Raw genomic sequence first — 23,053 nt, 5'->3', positions numbered from 1 at the left:
CTTTAAGTTTTGAAATATGTTGCCATTTGATTGACACCCAAAAATTACATGCCTTTTCAGTAAATCAAGCCTTCAGAATAATTTTAAATATTATGACTAAAATGTGCTAAGGCAGTAAATATTAATTGCAGGATATTTGTTTCAATTTGATATTTGTCTTACACCGTCTTTTCCCTCTCCAAGACAAAACCAGTGCTTTGAAGTAATGTTTGTATAATTTTATTTTCCTGGGTCTACTCAGCAGCTTTGGTCCTAGCTCATAGAGGCTATTTTCTTTTTTTAGATCGTCATAGTATGTGGTGTATGCCATGCCCATCTTGACAGAGAGACAAATCCATGACAACTGTAAAGCCACCAACGACTTCATTGTTTTTCTTATTAGCTTTATCCAATGAAAAGCTGTAAAGTGTGGTTGAGAACAGCCAGTTGTTTATCTGAAGTAAATTCAGCAGAGAAGAAAGATTGGTTCATGTCATTTTATTGCTTTGTAATAACAAGTAGATTAAATATTCCGTGCTTTAGTGAGTGAGGTACAGCTTAACAGTTTTAAACAGTAATATCAAAATACAGTACAGAGCATAAATAAATAATATATTTTTGTTTCTAGCCTGGCTTTGAAATCTTTAATGTTAATTATATTTTCATGGAATGGAAGACACACTAGATGTCTATTCTGATGTTCTGTAAGCCCATAAAATCATTTTATAAAGATGCAGCAAGGCATTAAATCAGAGTGATCACACTATGTTAGGGACATAAGAATAAGTCAGACACCTGTTTCCAAGTTGCACCAGGTATGTGGACTTTCTGCAATTGCAGAAAAGCTTGAAATGGCTTGTGACAAAGCACCTTGTAATTCAAATTAATTTTAATGCAGTATTTTGGATTCTAATGAGCGCTTCAAAAAGTCTGTATGCACCTGTGCTTTTGAATTTATCTTGGTGAAAGGGGCTATATGAGCCGTTGAGTGATGCACCATCAGATATAGCCTAAGATATACAGTGTCCTTTAAATTTGAATATTCAAGTATTTAAAGAATATAAAGTTATGTGATACTTTCTGCATGTTTCCTAAAAGTTCTCATGTTAATTATTAAAATGGGCTTTTCCTAAAAAAAAGAAATGCTGAGTTTCTGAAATGAAATTTATGGTGAATTGGAACCATATTTCTGTTTTTGTGAGGTTTTGTTTTTTTTTTTAACTTATGGTAAAAACTATAAATATTGATAGAATCACAGAACCTTTAGGGTTGCTGCGCATTCATGATAAACCTCACGTATTCACTGCTGCTGCTCACTTTTCCAGGAGGAAACTTGGTCTCGGAGTATGTTTTAGAAGGTTTTTTAAGTTGTTCACATTACTTTTAGCCTACCTCCATATGCATCTCCAGGGTGGTCACAATGGAATTGCAGGGAAGCCTTTCCAAGCGAAGGATTTAGCTGACCTTGGCAGGAAGTGCTCACATGGGAGCCACTAGGAATCCTGAGAAGGATGAGTGGACATACTCAGAGGAGTAGAGGCCGTTGGACTCTGCATTGGGCAGCTGGAGCCACACCTGGTCATTTTCTGTGAGCTCCATAATTGCACTCCCTGAAGCCTGATCCAGGTAGCCTTTGCTATACTCATCATAAGTGTACATTGTGGGTGTGCCGTTCTTGTACAGGCCAACCCAAACATGAGTCCCTTTCACATGTACGTGGTAGGAGAAATAGTATACACCTGGGATCTTACAGGTAAAGATTCCAGATCTTGGGTCATAATGCTGCTGTCTATTATACAAAATCACGTCAAATGGAATGGGGCTGCCTACTGCTGGATAAGCTTTGGAGAGCATGACAGTAAAAGCAGACACTGGCATTCCTGTTACTCCATGGTTAGCACTGACAAGAGGCATCCCAGGAAGCCTCGGCCTTTGACCTGCCTTGGTGAAGCCATCAGGCATGATTGCTTGGCCAGGTGGTCCTGGGGGTCCCGGGGGACCTGGAAGACCAGGTTCTCCACTGTGGCCTCTTGGACCAGGAGGACCTGGGGGACCAGTGGGCCCACTGAGGCCCTTAGTTGCTATGCCAGCTGGGCCTGGAGGACCTGGTTTTCCAGGGTCACCCTTAGATCCAGGGAATCCTGGGATACCTGGTGGCCCAATGGGGCCCCTGGTGCCTGGTATTCCAGGTTCACCTCTTGGACCTGCCTCGCCACTGTGTCCAGGCACTCCCTTAGCTCCTGCAGGGCCAACAGGACCTTGAAGACCGGGGGCTCCTCCCACTCCAGGATCACCCTTTGGTCCTGGTAATCCTGGGTTACCTTTAGGACCATTAAGACCTGGCTCACCAGGGTACCCTCTTTTTCCATCTACCCCAGGGGGACCCCTTGATCCTCTAGCCCCAGGTGGCCCTGCAGGCCCAACTGGACCTGTCTCACCTTTAGCACCTGGAATACCATGATTCCCTGGGTTTCCCTTAGGTCCTTGGGGTCCCATATTCCCGGGGGGTCCAGTCAGACCTGGCTCCCCAGGATGACCTGTGGGCCCTTGTTCCCCTTTGGCACCTGGGGCCCCAGGAAGACCTGCAGGTCCTCTTTGTCCCCTCAAACCTGGCAAGCCTTGCTTTCCAAAGCCAGGAGCTCCTGGAGGCCCAGCTATTCCTGGAGCCCCGGGGTGGCCTTTTTCTCCTGGGATACCTGGTTGACCCGGGGCTCCAGTGGTTCCTGGCTTCCCAATACCTTCCCGTCCCTGTTTCCCAGGAAGACCTTGGGGACCTGGTGGACCTGATTGTCCCCTTTCTCCTGGGAAACCCCGATCACCTTTGATGCCTGGCTGTCCTGGAAAACCATTTTCACCTCTTCTTCCCACTCCAGGAGGACCAGGGGGACCTACAGGACCCTGAGGACCTGGAAGACCCCTCTCACCAGGACGGCCAGGAGCACCATATCCTGGTTCTCCTTTCTGTCCATTCATCCCAGGGGCTCCTGGTACCCCCTTTTCTCCAGGAAATCCCCTGGGTCCTGGGGCACCTGTAAGTCCCTGCTGTCCAGGTTTTCCTGACACAGAAATTCCAGCAGGCCCAGGTATTCCAGGTGGCCCTGGAGGCCCCCGAGGTCCTGGTAAGCCAGCTGGGCCAATATCTCCTTTGTGTCCATAGGGTCCTCTCTCTCCTTGTTTGCCTGGCGGGCCTGGCAGGCCTGGCTTCCCAGTGGCTGATATTCCTGGTGGTCCTGGCAAGCCTGGCTCTCCTTGGAGTCCAGGACTTCCATAGCCTGGCTTTCCTGGCGGTCCTGAAGGACCTGGGTGTCCTCGAGGTCCAGCTGGGCCTGGTGGACCAGGAATTCCTTGCTCTCCTCTTACTGGAATTCCTGTAAGACATACACCACCCAGCATGAGCAACATTAAAGGCAACCAGAGCTTCTCAAAGCACTATAAGGACAGCATTTGGTAGTGCCCTGTCTTCCAATAGCAATTCTATACAACAGTCTTGAGTGGGGCTGGATTGTATGAGTAATGTATTTGTAGTCACTGTAAATGTCACATAAAGTGTTTATTTCTGAGAAATTTTATATAACCAGTAAAGATGACAGTAGCGTTGCAGTTGATTTTTAATATTTACTTGTATAATTTTTTATTTAAATTATTTTACTTAATAAGTTTTTAGAAGCTTTAGGTGTTTTTTGTACTTTTGAAAAGTAGTTCTTAGTAATGTAGATTGATCAGATGTGATAGTAGATAGTGCAAAACTGTAAAAATGATGTTTAAGTATGAGCTGCTTATTTATTTTATCTTATGCTGTTTGTATCTGTGTGTGTGTGTGTGTGTGTGTGTGTGTGTATTTGTGCAACCAGGACCTCAAACATGTTAGGCAAGTACTTTACTACTGAGCTAAACACTAACTGTACCTATCACTTTTTAGCTAACCTTTTTAATATGATAAATTCTTAACACTTTAATGGTTTGAAAAAATAAATGGAGACTAAAGGATAGTTATTAAGAATTCTAAATTATCTTTGATAATACTTTTAAGAATATCATTTGCTTTAGCTGTTAGTTGTTGGGATGCAAGTACATTACTTATTTAAAATCTCTCCTAATAAATTATCTGGCACTTAAAGAGTAGTCAACCAAAAGTAGTTACTAATATCCCTAAAGGTAACTAACTCCTGAGATTAACTTTAGTGTACATCTCTGATAAGTATGTATAAATTTTGGCACATTTAAGAAAAAAATTGATAAGTAAATAAGGGATTTTTAAGTGATTTGGAGTAAAATGACATAGTTTTCAAATGCAGAATTTGCTTCAGCATCCAGTTATAGGGATCATCATATTTATATAAAAGTAATTGTCTTGGAATTGTGGAAATATGTCCTACATGGTAAAGCAAAGGAGGAAAACACGTCTTAGTGGAAAGGATAGCATCAGACCCTGTTGGAAGTTTGACCTCCAGTGACAGGGTGACTGTCTTTGTAGCCTGGAGTGTTGGTTGCTCTTAGGATTCTAAACCTCTCAACGCAAGAAAGAATCTTGCTTCTGTGAGTGTTTGAGGGGATAGCCATCAGCTTGCAGCTGAAGTGTGGAACAGCAAGATTAGGGCAACACCATCACTCAAGAATAGCAGCTACTTTCTATTAAGCTTCATAAGTGTCCGGATGTGCACTGTGGCCAGAGTAGCCTCCCTCCAAAGCATAAGTGAGTGCTTTGGTTGATCTGCCCCCGTTAATCTGTGCTGAGCAGATTTGCCCAAGGATTACATGGGAAATTCTGGCTTCTACTGTCCCCTTGATCTGAGCATGTATGTTTGTTACAGGGCACCGATGCCCAGCAGTGGGGAGTAGTGAATGGGATTTATGTTCATTATCAAAAAGAGACCAAGGAAGATTTAATATTAAAAATACAACTTACTTCTCTGTTTTGTGTCTGTTAAGATATCTCCATTTGTAAGAACAGTAGGATGAGGAGCAGTTTACTTAATTAGGTGGAAAGACAGGAATACTTCTAACCTTTAACAGTGGTATGTTTTGTTTTTAATTCAGCACTTTTTGTAATATTGGTAAGGTACTAAAAGAGTCTGAATTTGGTCAAAGTGCCTGTTAGCCTTTCAAACCACACTCACTGCTTTAAGGTAGGGTAAGTTTGTTCTCTATTCTTTCCTTCTAGTTTTTACCTTTTCCTCAATTTATACAAGTCATAAGACAGTCAAGAGTATCTCTCATGCTTTTTAAATAAAGCTGCCTTTCATAAAATATTTAAGTTCTCCTCTTAAAAAGACATTCTTAGACATTTGATTTTTTTTTTTTTCAAAATGCTTGTCTCCAAAATACTTACAATACCCTTTCACTCTATGCAGGCAAAGTATACGACTGAAGTGAAAAATATATGGAAAAGGAAATTTGTTGAGTGTTCATATTATCAGTACTCATCATGTCTGATGCTGTTAGATGGAATTGGCAAAAATGAGACCTGATTGTTGCCCATCTTTGACAATCTCATATTGTTTCACATGTACTGCCTTGACATCCTTCATAGTAACAAGCCAAACAGTTGGGGGGTAGATTCCAGAGGAAAGATAAACTGTTTCAGGCTGTCCAAGTAGAGAAGTAGAGGAAGCAGCAGTGCATGAATGTAGTAATAGCCAGACATCCCCACTCAGCAGATGTAGACATATTTACGCTTCACAGCAGCCCAAGATCTATCAGCCCACACAGCTAGCATTTAGCAATTTTGTCTGCGCATTGACCCACTGCACTGTATCTGGAGATGTAAGTAATTATGAGAATTCCTGCTTCTTGTGCCCATTAGGTTTACTGAGGGCAGTCTGGTTTTATTTGATACCAATTTTCTTTAATAGCTGCAGGCTAGGGTTTTTAAAGTAAATGTTTAAGTAATTGGCTACATACAGTTTCTATGTTTTTAGTTTAAATTAACTTAATTTTATTGAATTAATATTTTCTAGATTCTGGATAATTAGTTAATTGTATGAAACCACCATTTGAAAGGGAAAAAAGCCGGCTTCATACGTGAAAGTCTTTGATATTCCTCAGTCGTTTTCTTATACCAACTTCTTTAGGGATATTATGTTCCTATACAGACCTGTCTTTTCCACCCATCATTTTGTTGGAATAACTTGAGCCAATCAAGAACTTAACATAGACTAGGAACAGAGTGGAAATTATTTTGCTAAGGAGCTCATCATTAATATTATTAAAAACACCAGCCCTCCGTCTAATACAGCGAAAGTACATTTGGGTTTACCTTTACTCTTTATGGAGTACGGGATGAAGTACTGTGTCTTCGTGTTGGCAAGTGGGCCCTTTATTCCTGTGGGAGTTTGGTACCGTTCAGCATAAAACACTCCATGAACCAAGGTCAAAAACGCTGGCAGCAGAAAGACTATTTGCGGCAGCATATTTTCAGTAGGATTCTGAAAAACAAGAGAATAATTACATGAAGCCCCATTACTGGTATGTTTTACTTTTGTGATGCTCTACAGATTGATTTTTTGTATAGTTATCTCATTTTTTTAATGACTGACCTTTCATACTTTGAATATATTCCGCAAAATAAGAGGAAAGTTTTTGTTTGAACATGTATGTTTTACTAGTTTCAAATAATGCTCTAAAACTTAAAATGACCCTCACCAAATAGTCTCATTATTAGATGGCCATATTAGAACTTTCAAGATAGATTGAAATTCACATTAAGGCCAATTTGTACAGTCATCTTTATTAAGAATATCTTAAATAGATGAATACAAATGAGCCTGTCTGGGAGCCTTTTGATAGAAAGCTACATTTGAAAATTATGCACAAAGATATATAATTAACTAAAGTGTGTTTCCAAGCCAGCTGACAGGGCTGTCTCCCACTGACCCTCAGTCCAGACTTACCTGATGCTAGGAGTTCCTGGATGTGTGTGAGGCAACTTTCCTGGCTTCCTCTGCCCAGTGAGCAGTGGGCTGTACCTTCCCCACAGCTGCCCTGGGGTATTTATACCAGTTTTTCCCTGATTGAGTGAAGTTACCGTGAGCTTAAGCTCCTCCCCTCAGGGGTGGTAAACACTAATTAACGTGGAAAGTCCTTTTGGGCAGGCATACAAAATCAGGCTCTTTTCCTTGTTTTCTCATTGAAAAATAAACTCTTTGTCTTCAATATATATTAATAGCTTTAACTGTGTACCTTTTTTTTTTGTGTGTGTGTGTGTGTGTGTCATGTTAGGAATTCTGACTCCAAGGTTGGTTCATAATAGAATGATGATTTTCCCTTTTTATTTTTAACATTCTTATGTTATTTGGTTGAAAATATTTGGTAGTATATAAAAATATGAGACCTATCTTGGGGAGAATATGGATTTAAATCATGTTAATCCTTCAGTTATTAGGAAAAAAAGCTTTATAAAAATAGCTTACCTAAATTTTTGTTAATTTGGGGGACTTAGGCTAAAGGGAAAAAATGATGAAAATTTAGATATATTGTTTTGCATATCAGTATTTTAGGGAAAGCTCTTAGAAGGTAATGTATGAAAATGACAGTATTAAATATTTCAGATATTTTCATATTAAATACTTCAATATTTTGAGACAGGTGTAAGACATCTTGGACTTGTGGCAATTAGTTGTTGAATTTCCCTGGAGGATTTAAATTTTTTACTCATAACTACACAAAGGTCAGTGAGTGGCTTTAGATTTCCCTCTTTAAGTTTTCATTTTATCTTATAATTGAAAAGACTGTCACTCTAATAATCTTATTGTATGCTTATTTACGTAAGATTGCTATATTCATTGTAAGGGGGTAAAATTTCAAATTCTGCCTTTTAAAAATACAACGGACTAACGATGCAGTTTCCTCTAGGGATCTTGAAGTATCCTGATTAGACTTTTCTCCCAGAGAAGTAAACATCATCACCATCAGGTTCTATAGTTGCTTCTCTCTCCTACAACCTTAGAGAACTCAGCATCAGTTTTCCAGGATCCTAAGAAATGTAATAGCAAAGATATGAGAGACCACTTTTGTATCGTTTTAATGTCATCATTTTGGTTCTGAGTAGGATCAGCTGTGCAGGTGAGCATGCTTAGAACAAATTCAGTGCACAGTATGAATACATCATTTTTTGCACCTAGCTAGAATTAAAGTAATATGGGCTTAGGATTGATTGGTAATTAGCATATTGACTGTTGAGTAGATTTAAAAAAAAAAAAAGTTTGTTCTTTTCATCTTCCTTTTCCTCTTACAGTTCTTTTCCTGTATGTGTTTGAACAAAACCTTGTATGGTACCTTGTTGAAATAGGCATAATTCACTCTTCCTTTTTAAGCATGTTTTGCGGACTGCCATATTTAACAGTCTGCATTATCATGCTTCTGGACAGACGGCTTAGCAGTTAGGAGCTCTGGCTGCTCTTCCAGCTCTGGCTGGGTTTGGATTCTCAGCACCCACACAGTGGCTCGCAACCACCTGTTCACTCCAGTTACCAGGGATCTGGCCCCTTCTTCTGACCGCTATTGGCATTTCATGCTTACATAAACCAACTCAGAAATACACATACACATAAGTAAGTAAATATTTTGAAAACTACGTTATTATGTATGTTTTTATGTAATGCCCAGGTACATACAATATACAGCTTTTTTAGAAGTTTTGTTCTTGTTTGTCTAGCTACTACTACTCCTTACGTGTAGCCCAAGCACCTCTCAACTCACAGCAGTCCTGCTTCAGCCTCACGAGTGCTGGAAATATGGAAGTGTACCATCATACCTGGTTTCAAATACAGCTTTTGTGTCAGTTTAGATTATAAAGACAAGTAGAGAGTCGATATTCTAGTCTGTATTTTATTTTTAGAAATCACATTCAAAAATAGTTTTTATGTGCTGCACCTGAGAAACCACAAAAGGTAATAGGCAACAAGCCACCTTCCTTTACTCATGGCTCATTAGAGAACATTCTGAAATAGGAGGTGACAAGGCTGCTCCTCAGTGCCAGGACACAGACTTTGTAGAAGCACGTCTTTAGTAATTTAGTATAGAGTTACATCCACACCTGTGCTTATGCTTCACCCCGATGCTGGTGTCTGGTTAGGTATCATCCTGTGGACACTAAACGGACTAGTTCTCAGCCCATAGACTCAGTCCTCTGCCCCCGCAGTTTGTCCCTTGGGGCTACTCCCACTGCTTTCAGAACATCCTCTTCAGCATTTCTGCTGTCTGGTTTTCCATCAACACAGGGAAATATTTATACTAGGAGACTTCTAATCTTGTTTGTTCGTTTGTTTTGTTTTTTGAGATACCCTAGTGCCCCATCATCAGAGTCCATTTCATACTTTAGAGCAAAAGGAAAGTGAGATCCATGCTTAGAGGTTGTGTGCCTTTTTAGGGGATGTGTATGAATATGTGGGGGCATCTCAGTCTGTCTTCTCTAGCTTTGGGAAGTGTGGTGTCTTGCTGACAGACTGGATATTCAGCCCTTTTGGCAAATACTCTGCTTTTTTTCAGCACACAGGTTCCATCTACCATTTGCTTTGTCAGTCACATACGAAGCACTGCCTTTGCCAAAACAGATTATAGAATCTGGAATATTTGCTGGCCACACCCACACCACATTGTGTGTATAAAACTATTTTTATTCTGGGTGTTACTTGTAGCTGTTCAGACTGACCCTAGTCTGTGGCTTCATGAAGGAAACCCATTCTACTTGAAACAGAAAGCCCTGCCCTCTCAAGCTGGTAAGCCCAACGAGGTTTCAATATCAAATATGAACCACTGTTTTTGCACATGTGGCAATTAGCTGTCACTGAGTTGTACCCTGTGTCATTCACCAAGTCTTTCTTGAATGCCTCTTAAATGTTCCACACCGGGTGAATGCCATGTGAATAATGCATATTGCTGTTCTTGAGGTGTTTTCACAGTCAGTGGTTCTCTGCCTCTCCCCTACAGCCCTGTGGGATAAAATACAATTTGCCTAATGTTTGGAGTTTAGGAAGGTGGCACAGGCCCCACAAGCGGCCATATGCACTCTGAGATGGAACGTGTGGTCTGATGGTAGTTTCAAAAACATTCCAATATTAGCCACCTAATTATTTGTTATTTGTACTCATATTTTAAACTTGATGTAGAAAAAAAATTTCACTTATCTATAAATAGGAAATGGCTACAATAAATCCTTAGGTACCTGTCACCCAGTCTTAGCTCACTGTCACCCAGTCCGCCTTCCACTCACCCTTGCCCCTCCAGATTTTGAAACAAATCACATGTAATGGTGCCAGTTCATCTGTTCATATCTTAGATTGCTCCAGAAAACAAATCTTCTCTTTTTCTTGTTTTATTCTTTTTTTTTTTGAGACAGGGTTTCTCTGTGTATGTGGCTGGCTGTCCTAGAACTTGTGCTGTAGATCAGACTGGATTTGAACTCATAGAGATCCACCTGCCTTTGCCTCCTCAGTGCTGGGATTAAAGGTGTACTACAAATTCTTAAGAAAAATTTCCTCATTTACTTCTTAGGTACAATACATACATGTAGAGACATATGTATAAATGTGTGCCTATGTATGTATGTATATTTTTGTATACCATCAGAGATTCACATGCGTGTATATCATAGACATGTCTAAATACAAATAATCTCATATATTTTTTAGTGGTTGATTATTTGTTCCGATAGTATTCATAAGTCACCACTGACTAATAGGTTGCTTATCCCCATCTCTTCTTTCCCATTAGCAGTTTATTTGTTAAAACACTGAGTCATCTATCCTGTGTGCCTACCTACAATCTGCCTTTGCTGGTTGGTCATTAGATCTAGAGTGTTAATGTGGTTGGAGATAAATGCATTCACATACAAACAAGACACTTCTTTGTCAGGGACACCGTGCTACTTTAGAAAGAGGGCATGGTTTCTGTCGGCAGGCCCTTGGTTGCTGTTTGACTCTGGTGTTATAGATGAATACCCTGGTTCATAATTTCATTATAGGCTGTAAAATGCTGGTATATATGTAATTTTTATCATTCCTCTTTTATCTAATCAGCCGCGATAGTGTATGAAGGAAAAACAAATGCCTTGACCAACTGCTTACCCTGGGGTACAGTCTGTAATGAGGGGGAAAAAAGAAAAGAGGATATGTATTCACCAGTGTGTAAAGCATACCGACTTAAACACTCTTGAAAAAGTTCTTTGAAAGGTGGCACTGCTGCCCAGTCAGTTCACTGTTAGGTTTGTTTTGCTTTAGTACTGTTGCAAGTTTGCTTTGAACTTTCCTACAGTCTCTACATTTCTGTGGAATGCTGCTACAGTCCATTGTGAGGGCAGCAGTAATGAACTGGCTGATTTCCAAGGTCTAAACTTTGCCAGCCATCACCGTTTTCTAGCTACCAAGGTAATGAGCCAGCACAGGCACATGCTGCTGCCATCCCACCTTACATCTGTAAACGAAGACTGTTACAGACTTTTAAGCCCAGGGGCCAAATTAACCACCTAGTGTTTCTCACTTTCCTTTTGTAGGTAGCTGTATGCAGGGTGTGTGTGCATGTGTGTCTGTCTGTCTTTCTGTCTTGTCTGTGTGTGTATTGTATCTGAGTGTTGTGTTGTGTGTCTCTGTGTTGTGTGTGTGTATGATTTTTGTATGTGAGTATGCACTCAACCATGTGCACACACAGAGCCCAGAAGTGCACATCAGGTGTCTTTGTTTGCTACTCTATCTTATTTTTTGAGCCAAGATCTTTCACTGAGCCTGCAGCTCCCTGGTGATGAAGCATCAGTCGCCCACCTGTCTCTGTCCAACCCACGCACAAGCACACACACAGATACGCACATGCATATGCACATAGGCACACACAGGCACTGGAATTACATACATTTCTCTCCCCACTTGTCTTTTAATAAGGGTGCGGGGGAATCCAAACTTGGATTCACACTTGAGAGACAGATACTTTATCAATTGAACCATCTCTCTAGGCCCTTTAAAAAAACTAATTTATCCTCTTATACAGAACTTATTCCTCTTCTTTTTTTCTTATATAAACATCATTGTGCTTTATATTTCATCTTTTTTTTACATAACTGATTATTATGAAAACCATATACATACAGCGACGATCTTTGCTTTTTCTAGGTTTGTAATACTCCAGTATGTGGATGTACCAATGTGTTTTCCACCATTGTCTAGCTTATTATCTCTTGTCATCTATATTCTTCTTTTTGAAACAAATAGTTCTACAGTGAGCATCTTTCTGCATGTGTATTTTTTTGGTCTGGGTATCTTTGGAAGAGACTCTTAAATTTGGATTCCTGGGTCAAAAAGTAAACACAGATATGCAGTCTTCTCAGATATTATCAAATTCCCCTCCGTCACTACTAGATCATTTTGCCTATTCTCTCAAGTACTATTTCTGCTTATGCATAACCTTACAAATTTGTTACTAACTTTAGGTTTTGACCCAGTTTAGAAATAAAAATTGCAGGTTGATCCAGTTGCGTTTTCCTCCATCTCACAGGTAAAGTGTCTTGGCATATGGTCAGGACTATATCTCTGGCTCACTTTGTACTTGGGAATTGGAACCTCAGCTCTGTGATAAAAGCGTACATGTCTTTTGCCCCTTTGTGAAGCATCTTTTTTGTTTGTTTAGGAAGTTCCCTTGATATTCAGAGCTTTCTTTTAAGGTGTATAGCATTTTGATCCATACATTATGATTCTCTTATAAAGTATGCGCTATGAAAGTCATGGGGAACAAAGGTCATGGGGAACAAGTATTTTGTTCATTAGCTGGAGAGACTAGCTTTCCTGTTCCTCTTGTATGGGTTTAGTTTCTGAAGAGAAGGCTGCAGTGACAAGGCCCGCTGAGGGAAAGGGCCAGTGACTCAGCTTGAGCTTCATCCCCTTACTCATCAGGGTTCCTATTCCACTCTTGCTTTGTCTTTTCTTCCCCATAGTGGGAATGGTAAAAGCATCCAAAAGTTCAGTTAGGGCCCCCCATGACCACAGCTTCCACTGTCACTGTGTCATGCCCCATTCCTCTTTTAAGAACTGTGAAGGGACGTTTGTTGGTGCTATGACAGAGTCAAAAGCTAGGAATGATCTATTTGTGTAAACAGTCTAATGTGGTTTTGTGGTTAGATAGCTGCTGAGGGCTAGGAAAGAGACACTCATGCATAAAAACAGGTGTTTATGAAAACCTCCTGGAACTTCAGGTCAGGTCAAAAGACACTGAGAGTCAGTTATTCAAGAAGTTTGGACAAAGGCTTTATGTTTTATTTTATTTTCTGTTGCACTTAAATTGCTGCGTTATTTATGGTAAGCTTTTCATGGTTTTGTACCTGACACTTAATGACATCACTTTCTTTCCCTGTTGACTTGATTGAGTTAAAAATATAGGGCTCCCGAGCCCCTCACCTCAAATCCTTGGGCTGCCCAGTGGCTTCCCAGCCACCCAGACTCCCCTCACACAGTGTCTGCCAGCTTAGTGTGGCTGTGTTATGGAGCCCGTAGGGTAGTCCTCAATTGACTCTCTGTGCCCCTATGCTTTGTATGTTCCAGACAGCTCTGTAGTCACAGACTACAGGGAACAAAATGCATGACTGCCCATAGTCCATAAAGTATCTCTTGAGATACATAAAGTCCCTGATACCCATAGGCCTTGCATGGCAACACAGGCCACCATGAAATCCACCCTGGAGACTCATGCTTAATTATTGCACTTTGTAATGCAAGCAAAATCATGTCAGAGACCTTTACTTCATTAATGCTGAGATCTTGTCTATTTAGCTTTTGGTCAAACAATTCTGTTTCCTGGGTAACAGACTTCTGCTCCCAAATGTGAGAGATTGAAGTCCAATGGTTCCTAATTTGTGGGTTGGGATTCCTTTGGGGGTCAAATGACCCTTTCACAGGGATCACAGTTCAGCTATCCTGCATATCAGATATTTACATCATAATTTATAATAGTAGCAAAATCACAGTTATGAAGTAGCAATGAAAATAATTGTACGGTTGGGGTCATTGCAACTATATTGAAACATCAGGAAGTTTGAGAACCATTGTTGTAGATGAAACTCTCTCCTGAAACCTCTGGCCCATTATTAACTTAGAGTCACCTGACCTTCTTGCATCTGATTTACTCACTGGTAAATCCATAAGTGCCTGCTTTAGTTCACATTATAAAGGTAATTCCTACTTAGAGAAAAGAGCCAACAATTCATCTATTCATCTGCTACGGAGATGATAATGACTTTACTCTGATGACCTTTTTAGACATTCTGTCATCTCTAGTCCCTTAAAAGTCAGAATAACCTAACACTTTGGATAGCAGAGGACTGAGACACAGTGAATAGCATGTGACCTATTAGTGTCTTCTATTAATTTGGATAGAATTAGATACCTTGAAATAGCAACTTTGAAACACGATATGATCAGTTTTTGTTTTTTTTGTGTGTGTTTTTTTTTTTTCAAATGTTTGCCAGGTGTTCTATGACTGCTGTATTCCACTCCACAGATAACTCAGGAGCGCCTCCTGCTATAGACAGTAGTCTCCTGGAGATTGCAGCCAACACAGCCTCTCAGGGCTCTGCTCAGGCTTTGCCCATGTGATCCCCCACCTTCTAGGCCATGACATGATGTTTCCTCATCACACATGCTTTGCTGAGTGTGACTCAGAGATGATTGGCAATTGCTGGAGCACTATCCTCCACAGGTACTGAGCTGATGAATGATGCTGACCTATTGCTCTCGGAGAGGAACTGAGAGCTTTAGACCAGATCTCAGTATTTACTGGGTGTAGGCAGTTTCTCTCACACTTGTGGGCATTCTAAGGTCGAGTCATTTGCACAGTGCTGCTTTGTATCAGAGTCTGTTCAACGATGTCAGGCATAAAATGGTGGTATTATAAATGTCAACAACTGCTTCTAAAAGCAGTTTTTACAAATAAATAAGTGATCACTGTTCTAGTGACTGTGGCCCACAAATTGCTTGGTTGGCTACCAGATTACAGTTTCAGAGTTCCAATTTTCCAATGATAGTTCATGTTCAGCTAATCAAGATAGGTACTTAGATGTAAGAGGGTTAGTGGAAGTTGGGAGCCAAGATAGACTCAAAAAACAGAAAAGAAACAAAGACAAGAAAAGAAAGGAATTCAGAGGAATTGAGGGGCCAGAGAGATGGCTCAGACAACGCCTGAGGTCAGACTGGCAGCACCCACTTTGAAAGCCTGCAGTGGTCTGTTTTCCCACTGTTGGGGAGTAGTAAGGATCCCTGGAGCTTGCCGGCCAGCCAGACTAGCCAAAATGGCAAAGGCTGGCAAAAATGACACCAGGTTCAGTGAGAGACACTATCTTAAAAGAAGTCTCCACACGCACATGTACACACAAAGAATAAAGCTTAGTCTGATATTTAAACAGATTTCTTTAAATGTCTCAGAAACCTGCCATTAAAGATTCACAAGTAACTTTTGTACTTCACTTCCCACCTCTCCACCCCTCTCCCCCCTTTTTTTTTTCATCCATCCTTAATCTCATTTACTTGGGTCACTGAGCCATTCAGTTTTCCGGTACAGTAAGCTTAGATTCCCAACAGGATTTGATCCTTCCCGGCTCACAGCTCCTTGTCTGTAGGAAATGCATGACCTTTAAAGGCAGGAGATAATATTAGTTGAGAAGTCAGTATTGAATAAATGTTTTAGAATATTAGGCTTTTTTAGATGAAAAACGTGAGACTCACATTCAGAGTCACTGAAAAATAGACATAAGGGATGCAAATGTTCTTGACAACTAACCTTGACAACAGGTTAATGTTGTGTGTGTATAAGCTGGTGAAGTGGTGGCTTTGAGTGCTCAGTGTGGAGGTATGCTTACTGTGGTAACACTGATGTAACAGCTCTGGTAGTATTCTCAAATCTCCCGACTCCAGTCACACCTTGTTGATAGCAGAAGCAGAGGCCCAGGGTACCTGTTAGCCAACAAGTGTGCTTGTGCGGAAGTATCTTCTCTCATTAAAATCTTAGGTAATGTGCCATTCCATCTTTTAGTGAATAACCAACTTAGCTTTCCAAGTCTACAAGTTATATTCAGGATGATTTTTGGCTTTCTTTGGAGGTGGGTGGGGGTTTTGTTTGTTCGTTTTTTGAGACAAAAACTTCCTCTGTTGATTAGGCTGGCCTTGAACTAAACAATCTGCCTACCCCTGCCTCCCAAATTCTGAGATTAATGATATGCGCCACTATACCTGGCAGATTCTTGACTTTCCTATACTTTATTTAAACTGAAAAAAAAAATCTACTATTGAAATGCTTTAGGATATTTTGTCAGTAGATCCTACAGGTCATACTTTTACTAATACTCTCTTTTAAATAAAATCCCAGCACTATTGAGACAAAAAAAAAACCTTGTATATTCTTTATGCTTTTAAGATAAGCAATGATGTTTATCTATGATATAGGTATTTTTTGTAAAATGATTCTGAATGAAGCCTATTAAATGTATCTATCTTATAGTTACTATTGTATCTGTGACTATGGTGAGAACAAATAAAGTCAACTTTGTTAGTATATTTTAAAATGGGTACTCTCCCCTTAGTAGCCACTTCCCCATGCCAGAATCTGCAGATGCTTGGGTCTGTTATGTTTAATAGCATAAGGTTTATATATGATGTATGACTGTCATCCTGTACTTTCAGATAATGTACATAGTATGGCCATGCAAGGGGGTAGGAGCTGTTGCTAGAAATCAAACCCCGGTTCCAATGTGTTCTAAGCACACATTCTACCGTTAAGTCAGATCTTTACCTCTTTCTCATATATGTTGTTCTGTTATCTGTACAGTTCTAAAAACGCCTACTATGAAAATGCTATGTGATAATTGCTATACTATCTCCTTTCAAGATTAATGACACAGAAAAACACAGTTTGTAGTATTTAATACAGACATACAGTTTTCTAATTTTTTTTTTTAATTTACAGATGAGTCTACAGGTGTTGTGGGCCAAACATATAATAAAATGCTAATAGCCGAAGTCGTCATTGCTCTAGATGAAATATCTGGAACATTTATCCTGGGTATTTATGGCTCTGTCCCCTTTGTTCTACACCTTTTCGTTCCCCACCTTCCAGACACTGGTAACTATCACTGTAGTCTGTTTCCCTGGGTCTGACACCTTGAATTTGGCTTCTTTCAATTACACATATAACTGCCATCATGCAGTTTTTACCTTTGTATGCCTTGGTTTATGTTAATTAACATAATGTCCTCCAGGTTTGACCATGTTAATTAAAATGATAGAATGATTAAAATGATAGAAAAATGATTTTCTTCCTCTATAAAAAAGTAAAAAAATATACTCTTGAATATATAGATGCTGTTCAACTTATAAAAGGATTACAACCCAACCCAGTAACCTTAAAGTTGGAAATATCATAAGCCTCAAATAGGAGTCACAATTTATTTATTATTCCTATTATTAGAGTTTGTGTGTGTATAAGTATACATGTACTCTGACACGTGGGTGGAAGTTAGAAGACTACTTTCCTGAGTTGGTTCTCTGCTTACACCTTGTTTCTGAGGTTGGTTCTGTCTGGCCGACCAGCATACTTTCCTAGCAGCTCTCCTGGAGTGCTGGGGTTACCAGTGTGCACCACTATATTCTGCATTTTATGTGGATTTGGAGCATCAAACTCAGGTTGTCAGGCTTTCCTGGAAAATGTTTTTACCTACTGAGCCATCTGTCAGCCCCAAGTGCATTTAATATACTTAGCCTACCAGACAGCACAGCATCACCATATAACACATAATACTTTCTCCTTATGATTGCCTGACTGTATACCGATGCTGTCTGCCATTGCCCAGCATCTCACGACAGCACTGGATCATATATCCCTAGCCTAGGTAAAGCGAAGAATTCAAACTGAAGTTTTTACTCAATGCCTTTACCTTCACACCATCTTGTAGTTAAAAGAATCTTGAGTTTGGTATATAATATTAAGACAACTGATCACTTTATGGATAAGCTTAGGAAATCAGTTATTCAGTAAAATTCACTATGGAAATGTGTTTCACTATAATCAAATAAAGGAGGTGAACAGTAAGTGCTGTTATTGCAGCAGTGTTATTGTAGTATTGAAGTCATTTTCTTGAAGAGATGCAAAAGTAGAGGTCGGCATGGGCTGTCTCAAGTCTTTTTGCACTTTGACCAAAAATGAAAGCAGAGATTAGGGCCTTTTTTTAGATTATTATTATCATTAGGAGATTTTTTTTTTTTAAATCATGATTTTCTACATTCATTGCCAGGTGTATGTGGTCATTTGTATTATGTCAGTAATACCTAAAGCTCATGTATTAGTTCAGTCAGCCATTTTCCCTTTGAAGAGTTGGTCTTCTGTAACGGCAATCTTTTTTGTAATGGAAACACATAAACAAGTATATACTTGTACTGTTAACATGTGAACCTTAGGGAGAACATCCGCTTTTCTTCTTATATACCAAGCTGCTAAATATTTTTATTTATTTATTGAACTTGTTTGTCCTGGTTTTCTATATTACCTAAATAAGACTCTAAGTTTAGAACTCAAATATTTGTGTGTATTTATATTAATCTTGACTTCCAATAAGGTAGTAACTAGGTTCTTAGAATTTTATTTGTAGTTTACAACCAGCCCTTGCAGCAACTATTTTTAAGACTGTTCACCAGGATTGACGAACCAGTGTCATTGTTCACTGATGACTTACAACTCTTTCTCCATGTTCCAGCCAAAAATACGTGTTATCAATAGGAGTATGAAATCTCAAAATGGTATTTACTATACTGTATGTCGCCTTATTTTAAAGTTACTGAATTTTTTTGAAATATGCTCATTGCCAGTGGAAAAGTGCAGAGGAAAAGAACTCATCCTGGATGTGACCCTAAAATGTTCTCAGCGTCAGTGAATATGTCTTGTGCAGATTTGATTGACAAATAGGACATACACTGTCTTTTTAAGTTTAATACAATAGGAAAGTTATGCAGGATACAAGCTTGAAACAGTGCACTAGAATATAAATACTATAATACATAAAATGTTCCCGCTTGCTCTTTGAAAGTTTATGCTCTGCAAAATGTTATATTCTAGAGGACAAATAATAACTGCTGACTACTTATGCCGCAAAATGCAGTTGTTTGGAAAGATGAGCTCTCATAGAAGAGTTGGCTTTTCACCATCACCCAATCAGAGTTTAGTATTTTTCACTGTAAAATCCTAAAAGTAAAATTAGTAACATTAAATTGGTGGTGAAAAAGAAATGCTGCAAAATACAGAATTCTGTCTATTCTTTATATTATCTCTTCATAAAGAGATTGTGACATCATTGTTTCAGGACAGTTACAAGCTGTACATTCATTTAAGGTTATAACATAGGTCCTAGTAGTTTATTAGCAGTTCTGCTATTCAGGTCATGTTTGCTTCAACTCATCTAATATTTATTTATTTTCTGTGTTGTGTCTATTAGTCTTAATATTGTAAAGCTGCCATTGAGTTCCAGTAATCTAAAAATCAAATTTGTATCCTCTTCACAGTTAAATACAAAAATCAATTGTTTTTTGCTTTTTTATCAACTATTCTTTTTTTTAATTTTTTTTTTCTTATCAGTTACATTTTATTAACTCTGTATCCCAGCTGTATCCTGCTCCCTCATTCCCTCCCACTCCCACCCTCCCTCCCTCATATCCACCCTACCCCTTTCTAAGTCCACTGATAGAGAGGGACCTCCTCCCCCTTCATCTGATCCTGTTTTATCAGGTATCTTCAGGACTGGCTGCAAAGTCCTTCTCTGTGGCCTAACAGGACTGCTCCTCCCTTGGGGGGTGGGGAGGTCAAAGAGCCAGACATTGAGTTCCTGTTAGAAATAGTCCTTGTTCCCTTCACTATGGGAAACCAATTGGTTACTTGAGCTACCACAGGCTACATCAGAGCAGAGGTTCTAGGTTATATCCATACATGGTCCTTGGTTGAATGTCACTCTCAGAAAAGACCCTGTGCCCAGATATATTTGGTCCTTGTGGAGCTCCTATCCTTTCCCCATCATACTAACTCCCCTTCTTTCACATGATTCCCTGTACTCTGCCAAAGGTTTGGTTATGAGTCTTAGTGTCTGCTTTGAAACACTGCTAGTTAGAGTCTTTCAGATGCCTTCAGTAGACTCCTGTCATACGTTCAATGCATATCAACTATTCTTTTATGGGATACTGTTTTATATTCAACAATACCTTTATTGCTGATTTAACAGTTGTAAACTCATTACATGTAATTTTTTATGTAACTGGACTATTATTTAATCAAGTGATGTGTTTAAAAGCGTCTTACATCTGTCCAGGGTTTTGGGTTGGCAATTTTCATTAGTTTGATAGTCAGCTAGTTAATTGTTTATTCTGCTGTGCTAAGGACTCACCCCAGGGGAATCAAATACACTGGGCAAACACTCTGCCACTAAGCTACATTCCCAGTTCTGTGTTCAATAGTTGTTTTAACCTGGCATGACTGTAGCCTCTCTGCTGAGTATTATAGGAGACAGAAGTCCTCCGTTTCTTTGTCTGATAGCAGCAGAGAACAGATGAACATCTATTCCATTTCTCCCTCATGTCTTAGTTACTTGTGCATCTCTGTACTGCACCACCCCTTGTTGGTTGGGGTTATAGTTAGTACTGATTAGTGGGGAGAAAATAAACCATATATTTTTGTATGGAGAGTCTTTGAGGTAGAATATGAGGCAGTAGAAATCCTTGGAACATGATAAGTGAACATAGATAAAATTTGACTCTAGAATATAAATAAAAGGAAGGATCAAATACAGATTTTGTAGGCCATCAAGGATTGTTGGCTATTTACTCTTCAGGTGGGTGTATCATGCCCAATAGAGTTGGCCATACTTTATCCCCTGGAGTTTAAAGGGGAACGGATGACTTCTCTGATGCTATATGACATAAATAATGTGAGAGAATTAAATGTCCTTGTGTTGAAACCAGAAGAATCTTAGTTGAACATTTAGAGACTTTCTCTTTAGAGAGAGGAATTAAATGTCAAAGGAAAAAAATAGTTAAGTGAATTATGGTTTACTATAAAGAGTTAAGAAAAATGTCTCCTTGTATCTTATAGTTTCCTGTAGATATGATACAATATAATGTATTTCTGCAATTTTAGTATGTCATAAGTTCTTCATGACTGCGTTAATTTATTAAAGATATACTATTTTCAATACACTGTTTAATCAAGTTGATTACATTAAAAAGTCTACAGATTGGCCCAAAGGAATGAGTAGGTGTAGTATATGGAAATTTCAAATCTGAGAAAGATGCATTCTTCAGAGAGTGTTTGAGGGGGGAAAAAGTAAGTTCTAGCCTCATATCTTATACTAAGACAAACTCCACAGAGATAAAAGAATATATGTATTAAAAAAGAAAATATAAAATGTCAATAGGAAAGATGTATATTAATCACAAAGTCAAAAAGCTTTTTAAAATGTAACCTCAAACTCATAAATAAAACAAAACAGGATTCAGGCCAGGGGCCATGAGAAAGCTCTTGCCATGCAAGTTTGAAGACCTGGGTTAAAATTTCAAAACCAACATGAAGGCAGACACAGTCACATCATCTGTAATCCCATTGCTTCTGTGGCAAAATGGGAAGCACAGAAAGTTGATGCTGTGAGTTTGTGGGCCAGATGGCCTGGAGTAATCAGCAGTGGACAGTGAAACAGAGCCTGAGGGGGTGAGCACACAGCAGCAGACAGGCAGTGAAACAGACCCTTGCTTTCATTTTCCTCCTCATCACCAAGTGAAATCAGTACAACAGTTTATGATGTATCTTTTTTCAACTTTTTTTGGTAGGGAAGAAAAAAACTGAAAATTAAGTAGTTCATGTACTAATCTGATCAGTAATTAAATCAATTATTATTTCCCCCCTTTTTTCAAGACAGGCTTCCTCTGTATACCTCTGGTTGTCCTAGAACTATCTATGTAGAGCAGGCTAGCCTTGTGCGCTACCATCACCTAGCCTGAATTTATTTTTGTTTTGTTTTTTGAGAAACGGTTTGCTTTCCTTTTTGACCTGTGGAGGAAAAAAAGCAATTAAGCAAGGTGATGTTGAAATTTGCTTTAGAGCACCGACTGTTTTAAAACTACATCTCAAGTGATTTGCTTCATCAACAGTTATTCCCCTAAGTAAATCAAAATGAAAGGAAAAATACAAATGTAGCTAAAGAAATACATTCAGTGCACGTGTAGTGAGTACCCCTGGTGTTTCAGTTACAGCTTCCACTCAAGTAGCCAATTCATGGTTTCTGTCTCTGAAAGAAATGGAGCAGCTCAGTGCTGGGAAGTGGCTTTCCCTCTCGGACTTTACTTGACCTTTGGGCTCTTAACTCACTTTTCACATTTCTCAGATTTTTTTCTTTCTTTAGGGTAGGTGTAATCCATGGGCAAACACCATGGACATTAAAAAAAGAAGATTCTCAAAAGTATATTTTACCTGGCAGGACATTTAGGGTAATTATACATTTGGTTCACAATTTGAAGGTGTAGATGATATTATTAGCAAATTCAACAGAATTTTAAATTTTAAATGAAGAGCTTTTCTGTAATTAATAGCTTAATGTCTTTTTGTCCTTGCAGTTTTTCAGCTATTTTAATGTACTAATTTCTGCCTCTTCCCACTGTGCGTGACAGGAAGTCAAGTAGACACTGGGTTGACTACATTTTTAGGATTAGAGTCTTCTAAATTATTTCCGTGCCAGTGTTAACAGAACACTGACCTAGTCAAGGCTGCTTTAGTAGGGTAAATAAGTTGAGTCTGAGATGGAGCTTTCAAAAACACTATGATGTTTAAAGAGTGGGGAGCATATCACTGCTGCTTTTAACCAAGGTAACCCAAAGGACAGCTGTCAGGAGTATCTAGACTTTGGAGAAATAGTTCTTTTCCAGAAGAGTCTGAATGCCTAGTGCTAACCAGAATTGAAAAGGAACAAGTTGTAACTATTGGCTTGCAAAAACAGATTAGAGCCCGAGGAAGAGGCTGTGGGCATGACATCTGCATGTAAAATAATCACTGAGTCTTGGGATCAGACTGAAGAATCAGATAG

General features: G+C 39.2%; 2 protein-coding genes across 2 annotated transcripts in view; one reads left to right on the top strand and one right to left on the bottom strand.

Moving 5' to 3' along the window:
• Positions 1 to 23,053, top strand: part of Nt5dc1 (5'-nucleotidase domain containing 1) — a 103,957-nt gene that overhangs the window by 14,881 nt on the left and 66,023 nt on the right.
• Positions 458 to 6,404, bottom strand: Col10a1 (collagen type X alpha 1 chain). Its single transcript, XM_021658925.2, has 2 exons — positions 6,236 to 6,404; positions 458 to 3,347 (listed from the first exon to the last, which is right to left on the bottom strand). Exons 1-2 carry the CDS (start codon positions 6,387 to 6,389, stop codon positions 1,459 to 1,461), a joined length of 2,043 nt encoding a protein of 680 aa, XP_021514600.2. The 5' UTR covers positions 6,390 to 6,404; the 3' UTR covers positions 458 to 1,458.

The sequence above is a fragment of the Meriones unguiculatus genome, chromosome 20 (genome assembly GCF_030254825.1).
Source record: "Meriones unguiculatus strain TT.TT164.6M chromosome 20, Bangor_MerUng_6.1, whole genome shotgun sequence".
Classification (NCBI taxonomy): Eukaryota; Metazoa; Chordata; class Mammalia; order Rodentia; family Muridae; genus Meriones; species Meriones unguiculatus.
This window is presented reverse-complemented; position numbering and strand designations above follow the sequence as displayed.